Genomic DNA, 20,467 nt, shown 5'->3' on the forward strand with positions numbered 1-20,467 from the left:
TGACATGGAAAAGAACCATACATCGGCACCATGGACCCCACACTCCCTTCTAAAACACAGGGAATAAAAGAAGCATCTCCTTTTAATGTGACTGTGTAGCATCCTAACCCTCCACAAGGAGCTGGGGAACATTTCTGGCTGAATATTTGCTGGCAACCATTTAGCAAACTGTACTACACTTTGAAACGCTGTTGATGTTGAAACTGGAAACATACCAAAAACATTTCATGGCCTCACAGGCATGGGTGTTGCCTGTTACATAAGAACCCTTTGCTCTTTAAAAAGATGCTCTGCAAGTTTGCCGTCTCAGAAGCTCACGTTCACGTTTGCAGGCAACACGGAAGACGCCCATCCTTCAACGTTCTCACCCCAGGTAAGGATCGTTGTCGTGTGATAAACTGGCAAAAGAAAGCAGCTAATTTCACACAAGTACTCTTAATGAGCTTTTTATTTATATTGTGCCGCTTCTTGCATAATGCGATTATGGAGACACAGTTAGAAGCTTTTTCATTGACTATTTAACACGTGCGCACGTGTGTGGGTAGTTAGCTATTTTATCTTATTTCATATGATAATTTTTTTTGTATGATTCCATTTTTGTTGGAACATTTTCCAGTTCTTGCACAGCATTGCATGTCACAACAATACCCTACCATGGGGCCAAAGAAAGTTGCAAATTTCAGCACTTTGATAACGAAGATGAGAAACACGACATCCATTCGTCACTTGGAATTATTTTACATTGTTTTCTGCAAGCACAGTAATTCCTCGTTTATTGCGGTGAATTGGTTCCAGACCCGACCGTGATAAGTGAATTTCCATGAAGTAGGATTCCTTACATATTTCTAAATTCAATATTTTCATAGTTGGAGCATAGAAAACCTTCAAAATATGGCTTTTAACATTATTAGAGCCCTCTAGACATTAAATAACACCCCTATAGTCACCTTTACATGTGTATTACCCAGTATAACAGACATAACAGAAAATAAGCCATTAAAGACATAAATGACATAATAACTCGTGTGTGTTGCTGTCAGTGTGTTCCGGTGCTAGGGGTCAGAACGGGGTGGCGGACAGGAAGTTAACTTGGCATGGGCTACGGCTGCAACAGGAGCCCGTGTTAGGGATTATTGTGCCTGCTGTGAGTTCATTCAAATCTGCAATAAATCCTGTTGTTCCGGTGATCAAGTCCGGTGCTTGTGTGTCTCACCTCTTGGGTATCTAGAATGGATTTGTTGGGTTTACATAAGTCCCTATGCAACTAAACATTTGTGTTTTCGTCAGAGTTTTTTGAACATGTGATTGTATTCAAGATCAGTTGAGCGTCGTTGCTGCAGGATGAAAAAGAAACTTATACTTGATGTGGACACGGGTGTGGACGACGCTCAGGCCATTATAATGGCCCTGGCAGCACCCGATGTGGAGATATTGGGCATCACCTGCTGCCACGGTAACACCCCCTTGGAGAACGTCCTGAAGAACACCCTGCGGGTTCTGAAAGTCTGCAACAGACTGGATGTAAGTCTGTTTGATTCCTGATTGAACTAAATGCTTCGGAGGTTTCATCAGCGATCAAACTTCGCAGATTCCAGTGTACGCGGGATGCTCCCAGCCTTTGCTGTCCGACACTAAAAATGCCAGCGATTACCACGGAAAAGACGGGCTGGGGGACGTGCCTGATCCAGATGCTCCGGGATTGGAAATGGTGCAGAAGAAAAAAGGTGTCCAGGCCTTGTTGAAAATGATCAGACAAAACCAGGGGGAGGTAAGACGAGAAGAGATTATTTGCATCTAAAAGTCCTATCAAGGCCAGTGAGACTCGTCTTGTGTGTAGGTGACTCTGGTGGCCACAGCGCCTCTGACCAACCTTGCAGTGGCAGTGCAGCTGGACCCTTCCCTTCCCAAGAAGCTCAAGGCTCTCTACATCATGGGGGGCAACATTGAGTGTAGCCGTCTATCACTCCCAAGCATGCCCTTGAATTCATCCTGACTTACTTGGATTGGTTCAAAGTGTGTATGTGATGTGTGCAGCCAGGGGGAACACCACCACGTGCGGGGAGTTTAACTTTGTGTCCGACACGGAGGCCGCCTACGTGGTGTTGGAACGCTACACCTGCCCCACCTACATCGCCTCCTGGGAGTTCAGCTGCAGGAACAGCCTGCCATGGGTGAGTCCTCCGACCTCTTCCTCCCTCCACCTCACCGTCTCTACATTCTAGGAATAATACAAACTCATGATGAATGAGATATATTGTTAGGTTTCGCACTGTAACGAGAGATGCTCGATATTGGCTGTCTTACCGATGTCTGACGTACAGTAATCCCTCGCGACATTGCAGCTTCAGTCTATCGCAGTCTTTTAAAAATATATTCATGAATAAATCATCAAAATGTTACGGATCTTTTGCCTGAATTTGTAGTTTTCAAGCATAAAAGTGGTTAAAATACAAATATAATGCATTCTGAAGCCGCATTCAAAGACTGGTGTGTAGTAGGGGTGTAACGATTCACTCACTACATCTATGCATCCATTTATATTCCCATGACTCAACTACATCGATGTGGGTTCTGAAGTTTCCATTCAGGACGATCTAACATCGTTTAAAAGGTAATCCATCAACAGAATCGATACTAGGAAACGAAGCATTGGATTTAAGCACAGCAGGCTTCGTATGGATAAACGTTGCAGTCTGCCTGTCAGTGACGTCACCAAGTTTCAACACCTAATTGAAGATGCCATGCCACATTCATTTGCATCATGTCCCTCATTGGGTGCATGGTGCAGGTTTGGATTGCACTCTTTAAAGTAAACAATTCATCATGGTAAGTGATACCATCCTCTGTTCATCCTGATTTTAACTCATTTTTGTAGTCATTGATCATTTATTCTTAAGTATGCCAGCATTATTCATAATTTATACCTGATTCCCTGACAACAAACAACATGAATCTAGGAAACTTCACAAAATAGTCCCATTTTCCCTCGTATTACCCAATGTAGTGGAAATGATAAGAGAAAATAACACATTTAAGATATAAATAAATATATAAAAATATATACAATAAATAATAGTATGAAAACTGAGGTTTGACTGTATTGACCTACAGTGGGTTTGTTTTAGCATCTTTAATCCACAAATGTACCAAATTATCGATATGAGGCCCACATTTTATCTGTGGGCAGATATGAATAAAATGTATCATTATTATTGTTATTATTATCATTTGGGCGACAGGCAGGGTACAGACAGACAGACCACTATTCACAGTCTCCGATTAAGCATCCGTGGAGAAGCCAAGTTCCATCTGAATCTGCTGGCTGCGAGGCAGGAGGCAGGCAACGCCGCCGCATCAATAAATGGTGCTTCGCGTTGACTGAATTATGTCTTTCCTCCTCAGTCTTTTTGTGACAAGTGGCTTGCAGTCAAGACTGAGAAATCTGCCTTCATGAAGACCATTTCAAGCCTGTCCATGAAGGTATGAGTCGCTGCGTTGTAGCGTGTAAATAGCTTTAACGTCATATAAGGCAGAGCTTTACCGTACCTCCAGCATGTTTCACGTCATCACCCCCCCCCCCCCCCACATCCCCACCTCCAAGCACAATTTGACTGACAGAGCGCAAACTAGATCATATACACTCGTCTATAAGATGTACGCTCCAACATGTCAAGAATGTATCTTCATGCCATCACAGAAAGCTCAGTCAGCAGAATATGAGAAAGAAATCACAGCAGGAAAGGGCTTCAATTCTTGCGACAGCTACGCTGTGGCCGCTGCCATTGATGACACGCTCATCACAGAGAGTGAGGAGGTAAACGATGGCTGTTTTTTGGTCCATTTAAACGGAATTGGACTCCTTTCGGTCACTGTCTCTGTTGGACCCTCAGGTGGCAGTGACAGTGGAGTTAGAAGGGGCCTGCACCCGAGGCATGATGGTGTTGGACTACATGGACATGTTGAAGAAGAAACATAAAGCCATCATCATGAAGAAAGTCGACCTGGAGAAGTTCAAGCAGATGCTTGTCAAGTCACTGATGTAGGACGCAGACAGTGCACTGCAGCTCAGCAAGACAAATAAAATCAGTTTTGAAAGAAAGCTTTGTGGTTCTTTACTTCTTTATGCTCACTTCTATTGGGTATTTCATACTCGCTGATGTACGGTGGTGTGAAAAAGTGTTTTCCCCCTTCCTGATTTCTTATTTTTTTGCATGTTTGTCACACCTAAATGATTCAGATCATCAAACAAATGTAAATATTAGTCAATGACAACACAACTCAACACAAAATGCAATTTTTAAATGAAAACATCTTGATGATCCCCAAGACCTTTGGGAAAATACTCTGTGGTCTGACGAGACAAAAGTTGAACTTTTTGGAAGGTGTGTGCCCCATTACGTCTGGCGTAAAAGTAACGCCGCATTTCAGAAAAAGAGCATCATAGCAACAGTAAAACATGCTGGTGGTAGTGTGATGGTCTTCAGGACCTGGAAGACTTGCTGTGATGAATGGAAGCATGAATTCTGCTGAAGGAGAATGTCCGGCCATCTGTTGGTGACCTCAAGCTGAAAGCAACTTGGGTTCTGCAGCAGGACAATGATCCAAATCCATTCTGTTGAGTTGCTATGGAAAAGCCTCCATTGTGGCTGAATGACAACAATTCTCCAAAATTCCTCCCCAGCGCTGCAAGAGACTCATTGCAAGTTATCACAAATGCTTGATTGCAGTTGTTGCTGCTAAGGGGGGCCCAACCACTTATTAGCTTTAGGGGGCAATCACTTTTTCACACAGGGACATGAAGCTTTGGATTTTTTTTCTCCCTTAATAATAAAAAGTTGCATTTAAAAACTGCATTTTGTGTTGAGTTATGTTGTCATTGACTAATATTTACATTTGTTTGATGATCTGAAACATTTAAGTGTGACAAACATGCAAAAAAATAACAAATCAGGACGGGGACAAACACTGTATGTATAAATCTGTTTTCCTGTCTAAATTTAGTGGGCACATCTTAAACACCGTAAAATGTTTACCGTAAATTACTGTAAACAAAAGCATAAACTACTATTGTGTCTCAATCAAATTCTTTGGCTTTTTGCCGCCAAAGCCCTCCTTCATTTGTGGAAAAATAAACATAAAATAGTACTGAAAAATATAAATCAATCAATTGATACATCCAATACTAGTATGGCACTTGGTATCGATTCTACCACTAGTTCACGGATGATTCTAATTCATGGAAAAATATGTACACATCTGTTACACAGCGCCACTTTAAATGCATAAAATGTGTAGATATCATGTGATACATTGTGTTTATTGCCTCCAGCTGCGGGGACTACACTTATGCAAGAGTGGTAATGGGGTCTGGAATGTTCAAGCGTAGAGTGCAGTGGCAGTATGCTGTTTTTTGGGGCTCTTTTAAATGTTTTTATTTTCCATCTGCACACTTTATAGTCAGAATGTGGTTTGGTGTATACCACATGGACCTGCATTGCAATTCATCTGCTGTGAATTTGTGCTATTTACTCACAGTGACAGGTGTTGTGTCCCCTTTCCCTCTGCTGCCTCCAGATACGATGAAGAGGCTGATCCTCGATGTGGACAAATGAATGCTGTACAAGCCATCATTTCCATTGCCAGCAAATACCCCGGGGAGGTGTGTTGATGATAAACCTCAAACAACAGCTAAGACTTCTACTGTAGACGGCGTTCCGGGCAGCTTGGCCTGATATAGATAAATAGACAAACAGGTATTTCATTGATCTCCAAGAGAAATTGGAAATTTCTCAACATTGACGATTGTGTGATTTTTCCCCCCTTTAATTTGTGGTTATAATCACAAGAAAACACAAGACAAATTTAGGCAAACAAAAATAATATTTCTATCTACACACTTAAGCACGAACAATTTAACAATGTTTAAGGCAACAATATAAAGACAATGCAACAACAGCGACAAAATAATACATTTACTGCTGTGCCTTGGTTTTCGTTATTCGTTCGTTCAACGTAGTCAAAAAAAAAAAAAAAAAACGTACGAAAACCGAAGGAAATGTCTCCCATAGGAAATAATGTCAATGCAATGAACTACAATATGTAGTCAATCCAAAAACATGAACAAAAAATACGTTTTATCAAGAAAAGGGCTGTCAAAGAAACGGAAGTTTCATTTAACCGCACTCATTTTGTTGACGAGCGATTAACGTGCCCCAGTGGGTGGAGTTGTCACGAGGTTTGTCGCCGGGAAGAAGAGAGAAGTTACTGGTGCGTTGCAGGTATTTGTTTAATTGTCATTAATATAGTGGTACCGTGGCATATGAGTGTCCCAACTAACGAGTTTTTTTTTATGCCAGCCGTCTCTCGGTGGATTTTTGCTTTTAACTGCTAGCTAAAATATGGACAAGGAGCGACTAGTTACGGGCAGGCATAGCCAAGGACAGCTATTTGGGGCATGTGTCAATGACAATGGCTCTAAATAGCATTAGCTCTCGTTAGCCTTACTACCGGGAAATATTTTCAACACACTTAACATACGTACATTATAGCCATCTTATTTTTTTATTATGTATTGTGCAACACGATCACAGGAATAACATCAAATTAAAAGCATATCAACAGTGACTTACCAGCCTCTTGGTCCAGCGAGTACAAGACACTACCATCTTCTTCCGCGACAGTGCGACACGGCCATCTTGTTTGCGTGTGTGTTCCACAGCGGAAGAAGATGCAAGATCTTGGTCACATACACAATACGACAGCGCGCAGGGATACGACAAATATAACGCCAAGTGATTTGTGAGGTCTGATTTTTTTTCGAGAAGGCATTTTTCTGATGCAAATGTATTACTCTTTTGAACACATATTGTTTTGAGAAGCCAAACTCTTTACATAAATGTCCCAGCAACTAAGCGGAACTACGTTCCTCGCTGCTGACAGGGCTGTCACACAACTTCTTGTCAAAGAATCCTAACTATCCCTTTAAGTGGGATTAAGTTCACTTTCATGGTAAAGAGGGACTTTGCCATTCATCTCATCACTCTTCATAACATTCTGGAGTATAAGCAAATTGCCATCATAAAAACTGAGGCAGGAGACTTTGTGAAAATCAATACAGTATTTGTGTCATAAAAACTTTTGGCCACGACTGTCCGCCGCCACCAAAGTGGCTGCCTGGGACACTGTGGCCACTTGGGGGCGCCTAAACACTGACATAATCAGTCGTTGAAAAAAAAAAAATAAAAATCATCCACACTGTTTAAAATGGCTGGGAAAATGCGGCAAGTTCATTGCATCAATTTTGGGGGTTGTTGGACCTCATTAACGTGGCTCTGACCCACCTTTTATTTGCGTTTTTCATCCTTTTAAATGTAAAACCACTCAAACTTATCGTTTGAAATGTGGCTTGTGTGTGCAGGTCATCCTGGTTGCAACAGCGCCCCTCACTAACCTGGCCCTCTCAGTCAAAATGGACCCCTCCTTGCCCGTCAAACTGAAGGCGCTCTACATCATGGGAGGCAACATTTAGTGTACGTCACATCACTTTACAACCCGGATGTTTCTAGGCTCTGAATGACACCTTGTGTTTTGCCATGTGTGGAGCCAGAGGGAACACAACAGTGTGCGGAGAGTTTAAATTCCTGGCAGACCCAGAGGCGGCCTACATCGTGTTGGAACGCTACACCTGCCCGACCACCATCGTTTCCTGGGAGTTCAGCTGCAGGAACAGCCTGCCATGGGTGAGAAGCAGGGCTTTTTCCATATTATACAAATAATGTTTTTGTGTGCCTTAGTCCTTTTGCGACACATGGCTAGCCCAAAACACGCCTACGGCGTGTGCAGGTTTAGGTGGCATTAACTCACAATTCAATTTTCATGTCAAACAGCTTTCAGCAATTTTACATGTCCTGGACCTGAAGATGGTGCAGACGGCTCGGTATCAAAAGGAGCTGGTGTCAGGATCCGGCTTCAACACCTGTGACACCTACGCCGTGGCTGCAGCCACCTGCGACAACTTGGTGACAGAGAGTGAGGAGGTAACTCCATTCTCGACAACTCTTAGTGCAGTGGACAGGTAGAAAGATGTCTGTGGTGTTGCTGGTGCAGGTGGCTGTGATGGTGGAGCTGGAAGGAACAACCACCGGAGGCATGATGGTCCTGGACTACATTGAGGCGCTGCACAAGAAGCATGAGGTCACCATCTTGAAGAAAATAGACCTGGAGGTGTTCATGCAGCTGTTGATGAACACGTTGAAGTAGCGGCTGAGCTCCCAGCTTGCTCTGCACGCGGCATGCAGGCATTACTGGGAAGTGATACCATTATGACAGCGTAGTGTCGTCCACGCAGACTGACTGACTTGATTTGATTGACTGTGGGAATTACAAAGAAGGTGATGCAGATAATTCCCACAAGAAAGTCCCAACTTTGAAGATCAAGTCAATAAAACCTTTAATTGAAAGTGCTGGAATGTACACTTCAGGGAAAAAAAATCCCCTGAAGCTTGTCTCTTTTATTTCTATTTCAACAGACTTTTTCCAGACTTCCTGAAAACCTAAAATACAGTTTCTTTTTCTGAAGCAGTTCTTCAGTATATATTACAACTTGCCAGAATATTATTTACAAATCATACAAAAAGAACTGAACGCTGTCTCTCACCTGCTCCCTGGTTTCTGCACTTGCAACACGGCGCTGCGTCCCGATGGAGCGTCTCCCAACTCGAACACAAAACAAACGCCAGTCTTTAAATTAGAGTCACAATTGGGCGAGCGAGTGTCCCACATTACTGCAAGTCATCCAATGTGTCACTTGTCGCAGTGTCCAGCTTCCATCGCACCCATCTTACTGGACTCGGTACTTGTAAAACCAGCAGAGACCTCGAGTAAAGTTCCAGCCCAGCGAGACGGAGAGGATGTAGAGGAAGGCGAGCAAGGCGAAGGGGTAGAGCAGCACCACAGTGTTCTTCAGAAACGGCAGAGCTGTGTGAACAAGTGACACGGGAGGACATGTTTAACAGCTGATTTATTCATGTTTACAAAATAATGCATTATTGCATCTATAAAACGTTTTGTGTCTGAAATGTGAAGAGTTTGATTTCCCAGAAAGAGATCAGGTGGACACACTTTTCTGTCTTTTCTATCTTTTAGTGATGAAATTGTCTGGAAGATGTCACAAAGTACATCATGCCAGACCTCTGCCCTCAAAGTAGGAAGCCCCGAACTAGGAAGTGCCTACCAGTTTATACTGCACTTGAGTCCCGCCCATGCAGGGGTGTTACTCTCTCCTCAGTGGATCAGCGTGTCAGACTATGTGTTAGTATTTAAATGACTCAAGCTTGTGTCACTCAAGGGTGTGTGTTTGTGTGTGTGTGTGTATTCCAGTGTGCAAGCTAGCTTGATAAGGTTACCAGGCAACCTGTCTGTGCACAATTCCTAACAGTGCAACCGCTGTCTAAGCCTACAGTTCTTCTGTTGTATGTTCTGTGTACGTCATTTTTTTAAGTTATAAAAACATGTATTTAAAGACAAATCTATTCTTATCATTACTTGTTAGTATCAACATTTCAGCATTTCTTGTTACGTCATGCCTTTTTGCTCTATTTTTTTCCATTTTTACTGTTTTTAGTTTATTTTCCTACAATGTGAGATGGGCCCATTAAAAAACAAGAGTCCTCACAACAGACGATAAAACAAAGATAAAGCCGATCACAGTAATTAGTGAAAAAAATGGTCTAAAAAATGCAGATAAAATCATTTAGACGATAATTTGTAGCACAATTATCGACCGGCAAAATTTGTTATCATGACAGGCCTAGATTCAAGATTCAAGAGATTTATTGTCATATGCACAGTAGAACAGGTAGTTTTGCTATGCAATGAAATTCTTGTTCTGTTCATTCTCCCAGCAGAAAGAATGAAAGAAAAACACAAGTGCCACCAGGTTGCATCTTCTTGGCAGTATTGCTAATAATGACTCCCCCTCTAGTCAAAACCTGGGCTGCACGCTTCTGGAGGTGTTCTGCACTCTTCCACACCTGGCCTTCTCGGGGAAATACGTAAACCAGGGGTGTCCAAAATCCAATTTCAGAGTGTGAGTGTGCCCATTGTCCCTTATCTGTGATCAAATGTTAATGAAATATTAACAATTAAACAAGAATTCCTCCTATTTTTTGTTTTTTACCTTGCTTTCCTGTACTCAACCCCCAAAACATTTGTTTTTGTTTCCAATTTAAATCTTCAGGCTGTTTCATCAACTGCTGACGTGTACTAAAATGTGAAGGTGACTCACCGTTGTACCCCAAGAAGGTGATGTAGAGATAATAACCAATGGCTATAAGCCACAGCGTATTTCCAACAAAGTATCCCAGGAACCAGTCATAGTTAATCATCACCAAATCTGCAACAAACATGACCACAGAGCTTAAACGCAGGATGTTTAAATCACAATCTACTCACACCGACAAGAGAACACTGTCTACTCACGGTTGATGAAAAAGAGCTGTAGGAAGTGCAGAATGACGAGGAGCGGGTAGAAAGCGTTGAGGTGAACGTCAAACGCATAACCCCACTCGACATCAAAATCTCGGCGTGGATGCTTCACCAAGTACTTGTTGCTTATCACCCTGGAAAGAGCAAAGTGATCACTTTCACTGCTCGCAATCCAACACTCAACTGTTTGTCGCATCACCACGCAACTCACCACATGAGAGTTGATATGAGGAGTCCTACCCCTATGCAATCAACAAAGACCACCCACAGCAGTAGCTTCAACGTGTCAAGAACGCCCATGTCCAGCACCAGGCCGAAGCCTATTGTTGACACTGCGATAAAAACACACACGCACAGGACGTAAAGGATCAGTCGTGCCACCCTCACATTCATCAAGTGACGCCCGACTTGCCACATAGCCAGACGCTGAGCACCACGAGGAAAGCTGGGTCGTCCCGGGCCCACTGGTCCTTGGTCTGCTTCCTGTAGTGGAAGTTGCGGTACACCCTCTGTGGCGACGTGAACAAATAAAGCATCTGCCACAGGGCAAATTCGAAGTCCATCTGCCTGAAATGGAGGAGTCGCCGCAAGTACTTGTAGCGTTTGGCGCCCGCGGTGTGACGAGCAGCGTCCCTCGAACTGAGGCCACCGTTGCTGTGTTGGCTGGTGGTTGGCAACATCACTGAAAAATAACAGTAACACCACGCAGTTAGTAGACGTTTGTTGAATTTTCCCGGTTTCAGTTTCAACTTCAGTCTGTACAGTACAGATAAATAGATATTGTCAGTTCCTCAATAGTATTTCACATCGGGGGGCCGTGAGAACATTTCTGTCCCCCCAGTAGGCGCATCACAGAAAATAATTGAGAACCACTGCTGTAGTGTCTTATTGCTTTTTCGCCTTTAATTGGCCCTGTCGGCCACAGTAGAAAACGACATTTCTATATCATTGCAACATAAGGAGAACTACATTAAGACAGACAAAGTGCTTAGATAAGGACATTTGCGGATACATCGACTCTAATACAGTATGTCTTGCTATTGGATAAACTCTAAGCCTGGATGTCGCATTTTGAGAAGAGTCTCAAATTCACACATTTTATGCTCATTTTCAACATCAATACCACCATACGGAATTGTTGCCACATTTGATATCAGTGCTAGATGGCTGGTGCGATCAGTTAGCTTTTTGCTAACTACAACAGTCACAGTACGCGACGGCCTGGTCGTTTTGACTCGAGGCCAGCGTGGAGTGATGCCGACGACTGCTTGAAAGCCGTTAAACAATGGTGTCTCATTTTCTGCGTTGCTTTACCTTTTGGGTTTTCTCCTTCCCTTGAAGGAAACCAAGTTTTTCTTGGTGGTTTGTGTAGCTGTTGACGACGCTTCCTGAAGAGTCGCGAAAACGAACACGTAGAAGCTTCCGGTAACCACTGAGGCATTGTGGGAAATGAAGTCGTTATATGATCTCATCCCAAAGGAACCCAAACCAACTGCATAAATAAAATAAAAATAATAAAAATAGATATATTTAAAATCACATATACAATAATGAATGTAAAGTAATATATTTAGAACATTAACAATGTTGGAGTGCAATTTTAACACATTTCTTTGGCATCGCCCTGCTGTTTACACGTGTGTTCGCCAGATGGCAAACTACTTTTATCGTGAACTGTGATGCCGCCCTTAAAAAAAACGGAAGAAGAAGAAGAATCTCTCGCTAGTTCCGCTAACTACGACGTTGCCGCTGGATTGCAGGAATAAAATCACCGCTGTTCTGGTCCAGAAGGCCAAATAGCGACAGGTAATAACTCTGGACACATCGAATATATTGAAATCGTTGCACTGTTGAACTGCCAAACAAGTAGAACATCACTTGATATCCAGTGTAATCCCCAGTAAGCCTGTTACAACACAATGTCCTTGAATAGTACTCTTAGCTAATGCTAGTAGCATCTCAGCAAGGACTCTCAGCTAGCTTGCTGTCACCTATATCTCTCGTGTAAACAAAATATATACTTGGGAGTGTCACATAAATTACGTTAGCGTGTATCCACAACTCTGCTTTCTTGAATGTTAGATGTATTTTTGAAAGATGTTAACTGTGCGTGTCTTAGTTTGTTGACAGCGGAAGCTCCTGAGCGAGCCCATACGTAAATGCCGGTTATTTTTCGGGATTCTTGTAAAATTTCCTAATTTATTTTATTTCCTTTTGCGTGAAGAATCATGTTGCGCCTGCCGAATGTTGGCCGAGCTCTAGCCGGAGCCACCAAGGGCAGCCTGGCTCCATCCAACACCGGTAAGTTGTCTGTGTGTGAATGTGTGTGTGTGTGTGTGTGTGTGTGTGTGTGTGTACACATGGTTGCTTCTGTCCAACATGTGCATTTATTTCAGTGCATACTTCTGTGCGTGCTGCGAGCAACATGGTGGAAGTGTTTGTGGATGGAAAACCAGTGGAGGTGGAGGCTGGCACTACGGTCCTGCAGGTTAGTCGATCTGTCTTGATAGAAATGATTAGAAAAGCAGAAAATAATCAAGTCAAGAAGAATGCCCGCTCTCTCAGCAGCACAGTACATTCACTTGATAAATATAAGTCAAAAGAAACACAAATTAATGTGATCGCTCCTCTCTTGAGCCTCATTGGTGGCGTCGATGGGTAAAACTAGGGCAGCATGCTGTCTGGGGGATGTGGAGAGTGAGGAGGAAGTGTCGGCCGTCGTAAAAACGAAATCAGATTGCGCATGAGTGTGAATCAAGACTATTTTTGTGGGTGTGTCTGCAGCCTAGTGCTGTTGTGTTCTAATTAGGGATAGGTCGGAGGCCGGGTTCTGATACCAGCTGGAAATTTCTGATCCATGAGCTGCGTCTGTGCTTTAATGCTGCAAGCTTGTTGTCAGAAAACATAGCCAAAACAGTATCAGCGAACCCCTCACCTGTGCCACACACACAAACACACATTACACATGCAAGTGGCTCCGCCTGATGCGTTCACAGCCACACAAAACAGTCCCAATCAGAAACTCTTAACACTCCGCACAACGTACGGGTCGCTACAATGTCATACTTTACTGAAGAGAAGAGCAGCCTCTTACTAAATCAACAATAATAATAATGTAGTGACCTGGAAGTTATGTGTGATAAGAGTTCAGAGTATTTCTACTATTTGTGAAGCATTGAATGCATCAGGCTGAGCACTTGCGTGTGCAACTTTGCATGTGTGGAGACAGCTATGTTGGCTGATATTCTTTTAGCTACATTTGCCATTAGCTGGGGCGGCAGCGGCTCAGGAGGTAGCGCAAGAACCGTAAGGTTGGCGGTTCGGTCCTCGCGCCCTCCACCTAGTCTGTTGTTGTGTCCTTGGGCAAGACACTACACCCACCTTGCCTCCAGTGCTGCCCACAGTAGCGTATGAATGCAAATGAGTGTTTGGTGGTGGTCGGAGAGGCTGTAGGCGTGAATTGGCAGCCACGTTTCCATCAGACTACCACAGGACAGCTGTGACTACAGATGTAGATTACCACCACCAGTGTGTGACTGAGGAATTCAGATGGGAGGTGAAAATACGTGTATCAGTACATCCGTATTTAGACTTGGACTAGTTGTTTTGTCTGTTGCCGTCCCCCATCAGGCCTGCGAGAAAGCAGGAATCCAGATCCCAAGGTTCTGCTACCACGAGCGCCTCTCAGTGGCTGGAAATTGCCGCATGTGTCTTGTGGAGATTGAGAAAGCTCCAAAGGTGAGACAGACCGCCTGATCCGTCGGGAACTCTCCCGGATGGGAATCCTGAGACTGTAAAAGCTGCCTAAAAATGTTTTGCTTTTCGCCCGTAGCCAGTGGCAGCCTGCGCCATGCCTGTCATGAAGGGCTGGAACATCCTCACAAATTCAGAGAAGACTCGCAAAGCGAGGTGTACAATTCAGTCGCAGTCCAACTCAGTGTAACCTTCGCTTCAAGCCAGTGTTGCCTAATGATGATGATGTTTCGCCAGGGAGGGAGTGATGGAGTTCTTGTTGGCCAACCACCCACTGGACTGTCCCATTTGCGATCAGGGAGGCGAGTGTGACTTGCAGGTATGCCAGACCCAAAATTAGGGGGAATTAGAATTACAGCTCAGCCCGTTGTAACGCTGCACCTGCTGCGCTTCCAGGATCAGTCCATGCAGTTTGGTTCGGACCGCAGTCGTTTCACAGAGGGGAAGCGAGCGGTGGAAGACAAGAACATCGGGCCGCTCATCAAAACCATCATGACTCGTTGCATTCAGTGCACACGCTGTGTTCGGTACCCCGAAGATTAAGTGATGATTTGTAGTCGCTTCAAATAAAAAACATTCCGTTTTTTTCCCCCCAGTTTTGCCAGTGAAATTGCTGGCGTTGAAGACCTGGGTACCACGGGAAGAGGAAACAACCTGCAGATCGGGACGTACGTGGAGAAGATGTTCATGTCTGAGCTGTCGGGCAACGTTATCGACATCTGCCCGGTCGGCGCGCTCACCTCCAAGCCGTACGCATTCACTGCTCGGCCATGGGAGACCAGGTAGGAAAAGCTGCAGGCGAACTGGGGAGGTGGGCGGCGTAAAATGAGACATTTGTAATGTTAAACACGTTGCAGGAAAACGGAGTCCATTGACGTGCTGGACGCAGTGGGCAGTAACATCGTGGTGAGCACGAGGGGGGGCGAGGTCATGAGGGTGCTGCCCAGGCTGAACGAAGACATCAACGAAGAATGGATCTCTGACAAAACCAGGTACAACACATGAGGCACTTTTTGCCCAAATGATTCCCAGTCGTCCAAATTTGAGAACATAAGCTCTGCTGTGTTCCTTCAGGTTTGCTTATGACGGTCTGAAGAGGCAGCGATTGACTCAGCCACTGGTGAAGGATGAGTCAGGTCAGCTGACTCCAGCCAACTGGGAGGATGCCCTGACTCGCGTGGCAGGAGCCGTAAGTGTTTGCTGCTTGTTGCTAGCGGCCTCGATGATCCTTCTGTCGCTCTCACCTCGTGATGACTGTGTGTTTAGCTGCAAGGTGTGCAGGGCAGCCAAGTGGCAGCCATCGCAGGAGGCATGGCCGACGCGGAAGCCCTCGTCTGCCTTAAAGATCTCCTCAACAGTCTCAACTCAGACAACCTGTGCACTGAAGAGGTCTTCCCTATGGCTGGAGCTGGGTATGTAGTGAACCAGACTGGTAAAGGGGCACATACTTCACAAGCCTTCTTCCATCTTCGCAGAGTAATTCCTCGTGCTTTGAATTTTGCAGTTTCATTCTATCACGGATTTTCATAAATATGAGTCAATAAAGCATGCTGTTTTGTGGTTGAACAACTCCAATTTGTCAAATATGCATATTTAAGCAAATGTTACATATTCTTTGCCCATTTTCATGCATAAAAATGGCTAAATGAACTAAAATACTGTACAGTGGTGTGAAACAGTGTTTGCCCCCTTCCTGATTTATTCTTTTTTTGCATGTTTGTCACACGTACATGTTTGAGATCATCAACCAAATGTAAATATTAGTCAATGACAACACAACTCAACACAAAATGCAGTTTTTCAATGAAACTTTTTATTATTAAGGGAGAAAAAAAATCCAAAGCTAAAAGCTGTGCTGTGTGGAAAAAGTGATTGCCCCCTAAAGCTAATAACTTTAGCTAATAACCCCCTTAGCAGCAACAACTGCAATCAAGCATTTGCCTTTTCCACACTGATAGATCTCAATTAATCTCAGTTAGGTTATGTTTTAACGGAGGGGCAATCACTATTTCATACAGGGCCATGTAGGTTTGGATTTTTTTCTCCCTTAATAAGTTTCATTTAAAAACTGCATTTTGTGTTGAGTTGTGTTGTCAGTGTCTAATATTTACATTTGTTTGATGATCTGAAACATTTAAGTGTGACAAACATGGAGGAAAAAAAAAAGAAATCAAGAAGGGGGGGCTAATGCCTTTTCACACCGCTGTACTTTATGTGGCATTCAAAGACGTTGTGATGATATGCAGTATTCTACGTTGGTCACTAGGTGTCAGTAATATTAGTGTAATGTTCTGTGACAAACACCTGACTTGATTGCTGGAAGAACAGTTTTTATTGCAGGTTTGATGTCACAACAGGCACAATAATCCGCATCACTTTGCCCCCCACCACCCACCACCACCACTACCCATTTTCCTTAGGGAACACATTTATAGCAACACACACAAGCACAAGTCTTATTTATGGCTGTCGTGTCTACTATATTGCGTGATATGAGTATAAACATGACCACTTGTGTTATTTAATGTCTAGAGGGCTCTAATAATGTTTAAAAACATTTTTAGAAGGTGGTTAAAAGGTTTCCTATGCTCTAACTACAGAAATATTCCATTTCTAATTAAGGAGTCCTGCTTGGCATAACCAATTAACAGGGATTACTGTATCTCCATGCATGCATGCTTTATCTGCAGCACTGATTTGCGGTCCAACTACCTTTTAAACACGGGCATCGCCGGCATCGAGGACTGTGACCTGCTGCTGCTGGTCGGCACCAACCCGCGCTACGAGGCCCCGCTGTTCAATGCCAGAATCCGCAAGAGGTAAACTAATCATAAACCCATACATGTGACGTATAAAAAATACAAAAGTTAAAAACTGTCTTTTCCTGGTTGGTAATTGCTGAACAATTCCATTAGTATTTGCTGCATTCGCTTTGATGATTTATGAGCACATTGGTAGCATGAGGTGTTAGCAAGGTAACTATTGTTACAAAAAAGGATCTTAAAGGGTCACTGACATGATTTATCAACTTTGCTTAAACATGTGATATATTGTTTGTATTTATGTTCTACATTGTTGTTTTTTTGAAAGCCAACTGTAAATTCACAAAAATTACATTTATAGTTCATGGCGCCAGCCAATGACAAACTCGTCATAGAAGCAAAGTGTCGTTTCTGGAAGTGACATCAGCGGAGTAATACCTCTCAGCTAAAGCCGAGTAAACGAACGCTTCTCAAGGTAGTTTGTCGTCTTCGTTCAAGATTCAAGAGTTTTATTGTCATATGCATAGTAAAACAGGCAGTTCTGCTATGCAATGAAATTCTTATTCTGTTCATTCTCCCAAGAAAAAGAAAGAAAGGAAACACAAGAAAATGAATAAGAACAAAAGAAACATAAATACCAATAAATTAAGCAACAACAACAGAAGAGACATTAATACCAATAAATAAGTGCTATGAGTGTGTGCGTGCGGTGTGTGTGAGTGCTTCATTGAGAAGCCTGATGGCCTGTGGGTAAAAGTTGTTTGCCAGCCTTGTGGTCCTGGACTTCAAACTCCTGTAGCGTCTGCCTGACGGTAGGAGTGTGAAGAATGAGTGTTGTGGATGTGTGCTGTCCTTGATGAGGTTGTTTGTTTGCGATGTTTTTAATCAAAATAGTAGTCATTCCAAAAGGTTGTGTTACTGCTGGATGTTTACTTGATCCAAGTGACACTAAGTTTTTCTTTTCCAAAAGACAAAGGTTTAAGACAAAAATGGAGAAGCAAATGAAGAGACGTATGGAAGCCCACGTCAAATTTTTCTTGCGGTGTTCATTTCACTTACAAGAAGCATTTGGCTTGAAAACATTATGAAAAAGAATGCTATTCCACTGGCGGAATAGTACCGGCCGGTAACCAGGAAAACCAGATTCAGTCATGTCTTTTTACACATTGTATTCTCAACACTATCCCATGATGGCAACAAGGCTGCAAAGCATTACATGTTATACAAACAGCTTTTCACAGCGATATGTTGGCGGTGGGGGGTGGGGGGCAGGGTGGTGTTAGCGGCTACTGCTGAGACGGAAACGAAATATGAAATCAGGCTTTAGAAACTCCTTTTCCGCTCACCAATAAGCCTATTTAAAACATTCATTGAAGGATAAGCAACTCCAGAGTAATCTACACTTACCATTCTGTGCTTCGAAGGCGACCAATCTTCATCTCCAAGTGTTAAGCCTGAAGTCCATGTTCTGCAAGTTCTCTATTTCATCTCCAAATGTTTCTGCCTCCTCAACCTATCGACACAACGCTCGAATCTTTGCTATAATCACTGTAAACATCCTCCTGTCTCGTACAGCGCCATGTTTGTGTATCACTCCGCTGATGACGCTTCCGGAAACGGCTACCGCCATGAGCTATCAATATAATTTTACATTTTAAAATTACAAACAATGTATAACATATTTAAGCAAAGTTGATCATCATTAAACAGGAAAGCGTTTAATAGTTTACATTCAAAACTGTCGTCCACTTGATGTAAACACAAAAATGTTTGTCCACGTGGTCCAGTTGGCTTCATAACGAGCTGCGTGTTGCCCTGGTGGGTCACAATGTGGACCTGAGTTACACGTACGACCATCTTGGAGAGGAGACGACCGTGCTGAAAGAGCTGGCCAATGGAACGCATCCCTTCTGCCAGGTGACGGCCGCACTCGGCTGACTTTGAGCAAGCAAGCTACAGGAAGGTTCATGTTCTCCACTCATTCCTTTCTCCGCCCGCAGGTCCTTGCAGCTGCTCAGCGTCCGGTGGTCGTAGTGGGCAGCAGCGCTCTACAGCGAGAGGACGGCGCTGCCATTTTGAGCGCCGTTTCCACCATCGCTCAGAATGCCAGAACGAGCAGCGGAGTGGAGGAAGGATGGAAAGTTCTCAATGTCCTGCACAGGTACGAAACGCTGCAGCCAAACTGTGAAGCGGATGTCAAAACTTGAGCTTCCGTGGGTTTGAACAGAGTGGCCAGTCAGGTTGCGGCTCTGGACTTGGGCTACAAGGCCGGCGTGGACGCCATCAGGACGAACCCACCCAAAGTCCTGTTCTTGCTGGGAGCCGACGGCGGGTGCATCACCCGGGCTGACCTTCCTAAAGATAGCCTCATCATCTACCAAGGTGCTCCCACACTCATCCTACCAACATGCCACGAAGAAACCAGAGAGAGCATCTTTTCAAATCCTCACAGGTCACCATGGGGATGTTGGTGCAACAATGTCGGATGTAATCCTCCCCGGCGCAGCATACACCGAGAAAAATGCAACTTACGTCAACACAGAGGGGAGGAGCCAGCACACCCGCGTAGCTGTCACAGCACCAGGAATGGCCCGAGAGGACTGGAAAGTCATCAGAGCTGTATCGGAGGTGCGTGTGAGATCACACTTGATGCCATTTTATACTCAGTGCCTCAAACAAATGGGTTTCTGTGCCATCAGCTGGTAGGCGTGACTCTGCCCTACGACTCCCTGGATGAGGTTCGATCCAGGCTGGCCGAGGTGTCTCCCAACCTGGTGCGCTATGACGACGTGGAGGAGGCAAACTATTTCAAGCAGGCAAACGAGCTCGCTAAGGTGAGCGTTGCACCGAGTGACCGAGGAACTGAGTGGCGAACGTTAATCAGCAATGTCATTCCCCATCAGGGAGTGAAGCAAGAACTCATCGCCGCTCCTCTCGTACCACCGCAGCTTTCGGTAAAGGACTTCTACATGACAGGTACGTGCCGTGTTCACAGAGAGGAGTACGCCAACGCAAAATCCACCTCTTAATCCCCGTCACGTTGTCTGTCGTTCAGATGCAATCAGCAGAGCCTCGCAGACGATGGCCAAGTGCGTCAAAGCCTCCACAGAGGGCGCTGCCGCTGTCGACGAGCCCTCCATTTGTTAGACGCCAACACGCATCCATAAACTCTTAGGTCTACTGAAGCCATTCACACTTCTCTAAAGTCTGTGTTGCGCCTTCTTAATTTAAACGTGTCCTTGTTTGTAGCCACTTCCATCGTTTTCACTCCTGAGAACGAGCTTTGTTGGGGTAAGCGAAAATGAATAAAATATTATCCACTGTTTCTTGAGTGCTTTTCATTTCCAAAGTGTGGCCCACAGCTTGTTTTTTTTATTTCTATACAGTCAAACCTTGCTTTTTGTTGCTCCAGTTTTTGTATGATTCGGTTTTCGACAAAAGCTTTCCCCAGTTTTCGTGCCCTGTCT

At 44.1% G+C, this 20,467-nt stretch overlaps 3 protein-coding genes and 1 pseudogene across 7 annotated transcripts; 3 read left to right on the forward strand and 1 right to left on the reverse strand.

Annotated features, from left to right (window-relative positions):
- Window positions 1-319: 319 nt before the first annotated feature.
- On the forward strand, window positions 320-4,069 carry LOC129187402 (inosine-uridine preferring nucleoside hydrolase-like). Of its 5 annotated transcripts, XM_054786614.1 has the most exons (9): window positions 336-373; window positions 1,041-1,144; window positions 1,317-1,521; window positions 1,589-1,768; window positions 1,838-1,949; window positions 2,035-2,171; window positions 3,403-3,480; window positions 3,698-3,814; window positions 3,891-4,069. In XM_054786614.1, exons 3-9 carry the CDS (start codon window positions 1,342-1,344, stop codon window positions 4,041-4,043), a joined length of 957 nt encoding a protein of 318 aa, XP_054642589.1. In that variant the 5' UTR covers window positions 336-373; window positions 1,041-1,144; window positions 1,317-1,341; the 3' UTR covers window positions 4,044-4,069. The 5 variants fall into 5 exon arrangements, with proteins under 5 accessions (XP_054642601.1, XP_054642571.1, XP_054642598.1 ...); XM_054786626.1 differs by lacking the exon at window positions 1,041-1,144 and having other exon boundaries at window positions 320-373; window positions 1,341-1,521; XM_054786596.1 differs by lacking the exon at window positions 1,041-1,144 and having other exon boundaries at window positions 322-373.
- Window positions 4,070-5,360: 1,291 nt separating this feature from the next.
- LOC129179077 (nucleoside hydrolase-like) lies at window positions 5,361-8,447 on the forward strand (annotated as a pseudogene).
- Window positions 8,433-11,917, reverse strand: unc50 (unc-50 homolog (C. elegans)). Its single transcript, XM_054786641.1, has 6 exons — window positions 11,800-11,917; window positions 10,898-11,167; window positions 10,697-10,817; window positions 10,480-10,619; window positions 10,286-10,393; window positions 8,433-8,976 (listed from the first exon to the last, which is right to left on the reverse strand). The coding sequence occupies exons 2-6, from the start codon at window positions 11,163-11,165 to the stop codon at window positions 8,840-8,842; spliced, it is 774 nt and encodes a 257-aa protein (XP_054642616.1). The 5' UTR covers window positions 11,166-11,167; window positions 11,800-11,917; the 3' UTR covers window positions 8,433-8,839.
- A 226-nt stretch (window positions 11,918-12,143) lies between these two features.
- ndufs1 (NADH:ubiquinone oxidoreductase core subunit S1) lies at window positions 12,144-20,325 on the forward strand. The gene is made up of 19 exons (XM_054786583.1): window positions 12,144-12,291; window positions 12,710-12,786; window positions 12,882-12,973; window positions 14,116-14,223; window positions 14,318-14,394; window positions 14,476-14,557; window positions 14,635-14,765; window positions 14,835-15,020; window positions 15,096-15,230; window positions 15,313-15,427; window positions 15,505-15,650; window positions 16,929-17,057; window positions 18,788-18,917; window positions 19,001-19,161; window positions 19,228-19,382; window positions 19,453-19,628; window positions 19,700-19,834; window positions 19,904-19,976; window positions 20,056-20,325. Exons 2-19 carry the CDS (start codon window positions 12,714-12,716, stop codon window positions 20,145-20,147), a joined length of 2,196 nt encoding a protein of 731 aa, XP_054642558.1. The 5' UTR covers window positions 12,144-12,291; window positions 12,710-12,713; the 3' UTR covers window positions 20,148-20,325.
- The last annotated feature ends 142 nt before the right edge of the window (window positions 20,326-20,467 follow it).

This window comes from Dunckerocampus dactyliophorus, chromosome 1 (assembly GCF_027744805.1).
Source record: "Dunckerocampus dactyliophorus isolate RoL2022-P2 chromosome 1, RoL_Ddac_1.1, whole genome shotgun sequence".
NCBI lineage: Eukaryota > Metazoa > Chordata > Actinopteri > Syngnathiformes > Syngnathidae > Dunckerocampus > Dunckerocampus dactyliophorus.

Bases quoted from the DNA above. Each gene is read 5' to 3' on its own strand.
- LOC129187402 (XM_054786626.1), top strand. From the start codon at position 1,342: ATGAAAAAGAAACTTATACTTGATGTGGACACGGGTGTGGACGACGCT. The intron at 1,950-2,034 runs GTAGCCGTCTAT...TGATGTGTGCAG, and splicing joins CATGGGGGGCAACATTGAGT to CCAGGGGGAACACCACCACG. The intron at 2,172-3,402 runs GTGAGTCCTCCG...TTTCCTCCTCAG, and splicing joins GCAGGAACAGCCTGCCATGG to TCTTTTTGTGACAAGTGGCT.
- unc50 (XM_054786641.1), bottom strand. From the start codon at position 11,165: ATGTTGCCAACCACCAGCCAACACAGCAACGGTGGCCTCAGTTCGAGG. The intron at 10,620-10,696 runs GTGAGTTGCGTG...TGCTCTTTCCAG, and splicing joins CTCATATCAACTCTCATGTG to GGTGATAAGCAACAAGTACT. The intron at 10,394-10,479 runs GTGAGTAGACAG...TGTTTGTTGCAG, and splicing joins ACAGCTCTTTTTCATCAACC to ATTTGGTGATGATTAACTAT.
- ndufs1 (XM_054786583.1), top strand. From the start codon at position 12,714: ATGTTGCGCCTGCCGAATGTTGGCCGAGCTCTAGCCGGAGCCACCAAG. The intron at 14,766-14,834 runs GTACCCCGAAGA...TTTTCCCCCCAG, and splicing joins CAGTGCACACGCTGTGTTCG to TTTTGCCAGTGAAATTGCTG. The intron at 17,058-18,787 runs GTAAACTAATCA...CACGTGGTCCAG, and splicing joins AATGCCAGAATCCGCAAGAG to TTGGCTTCATAACGAGCTGC.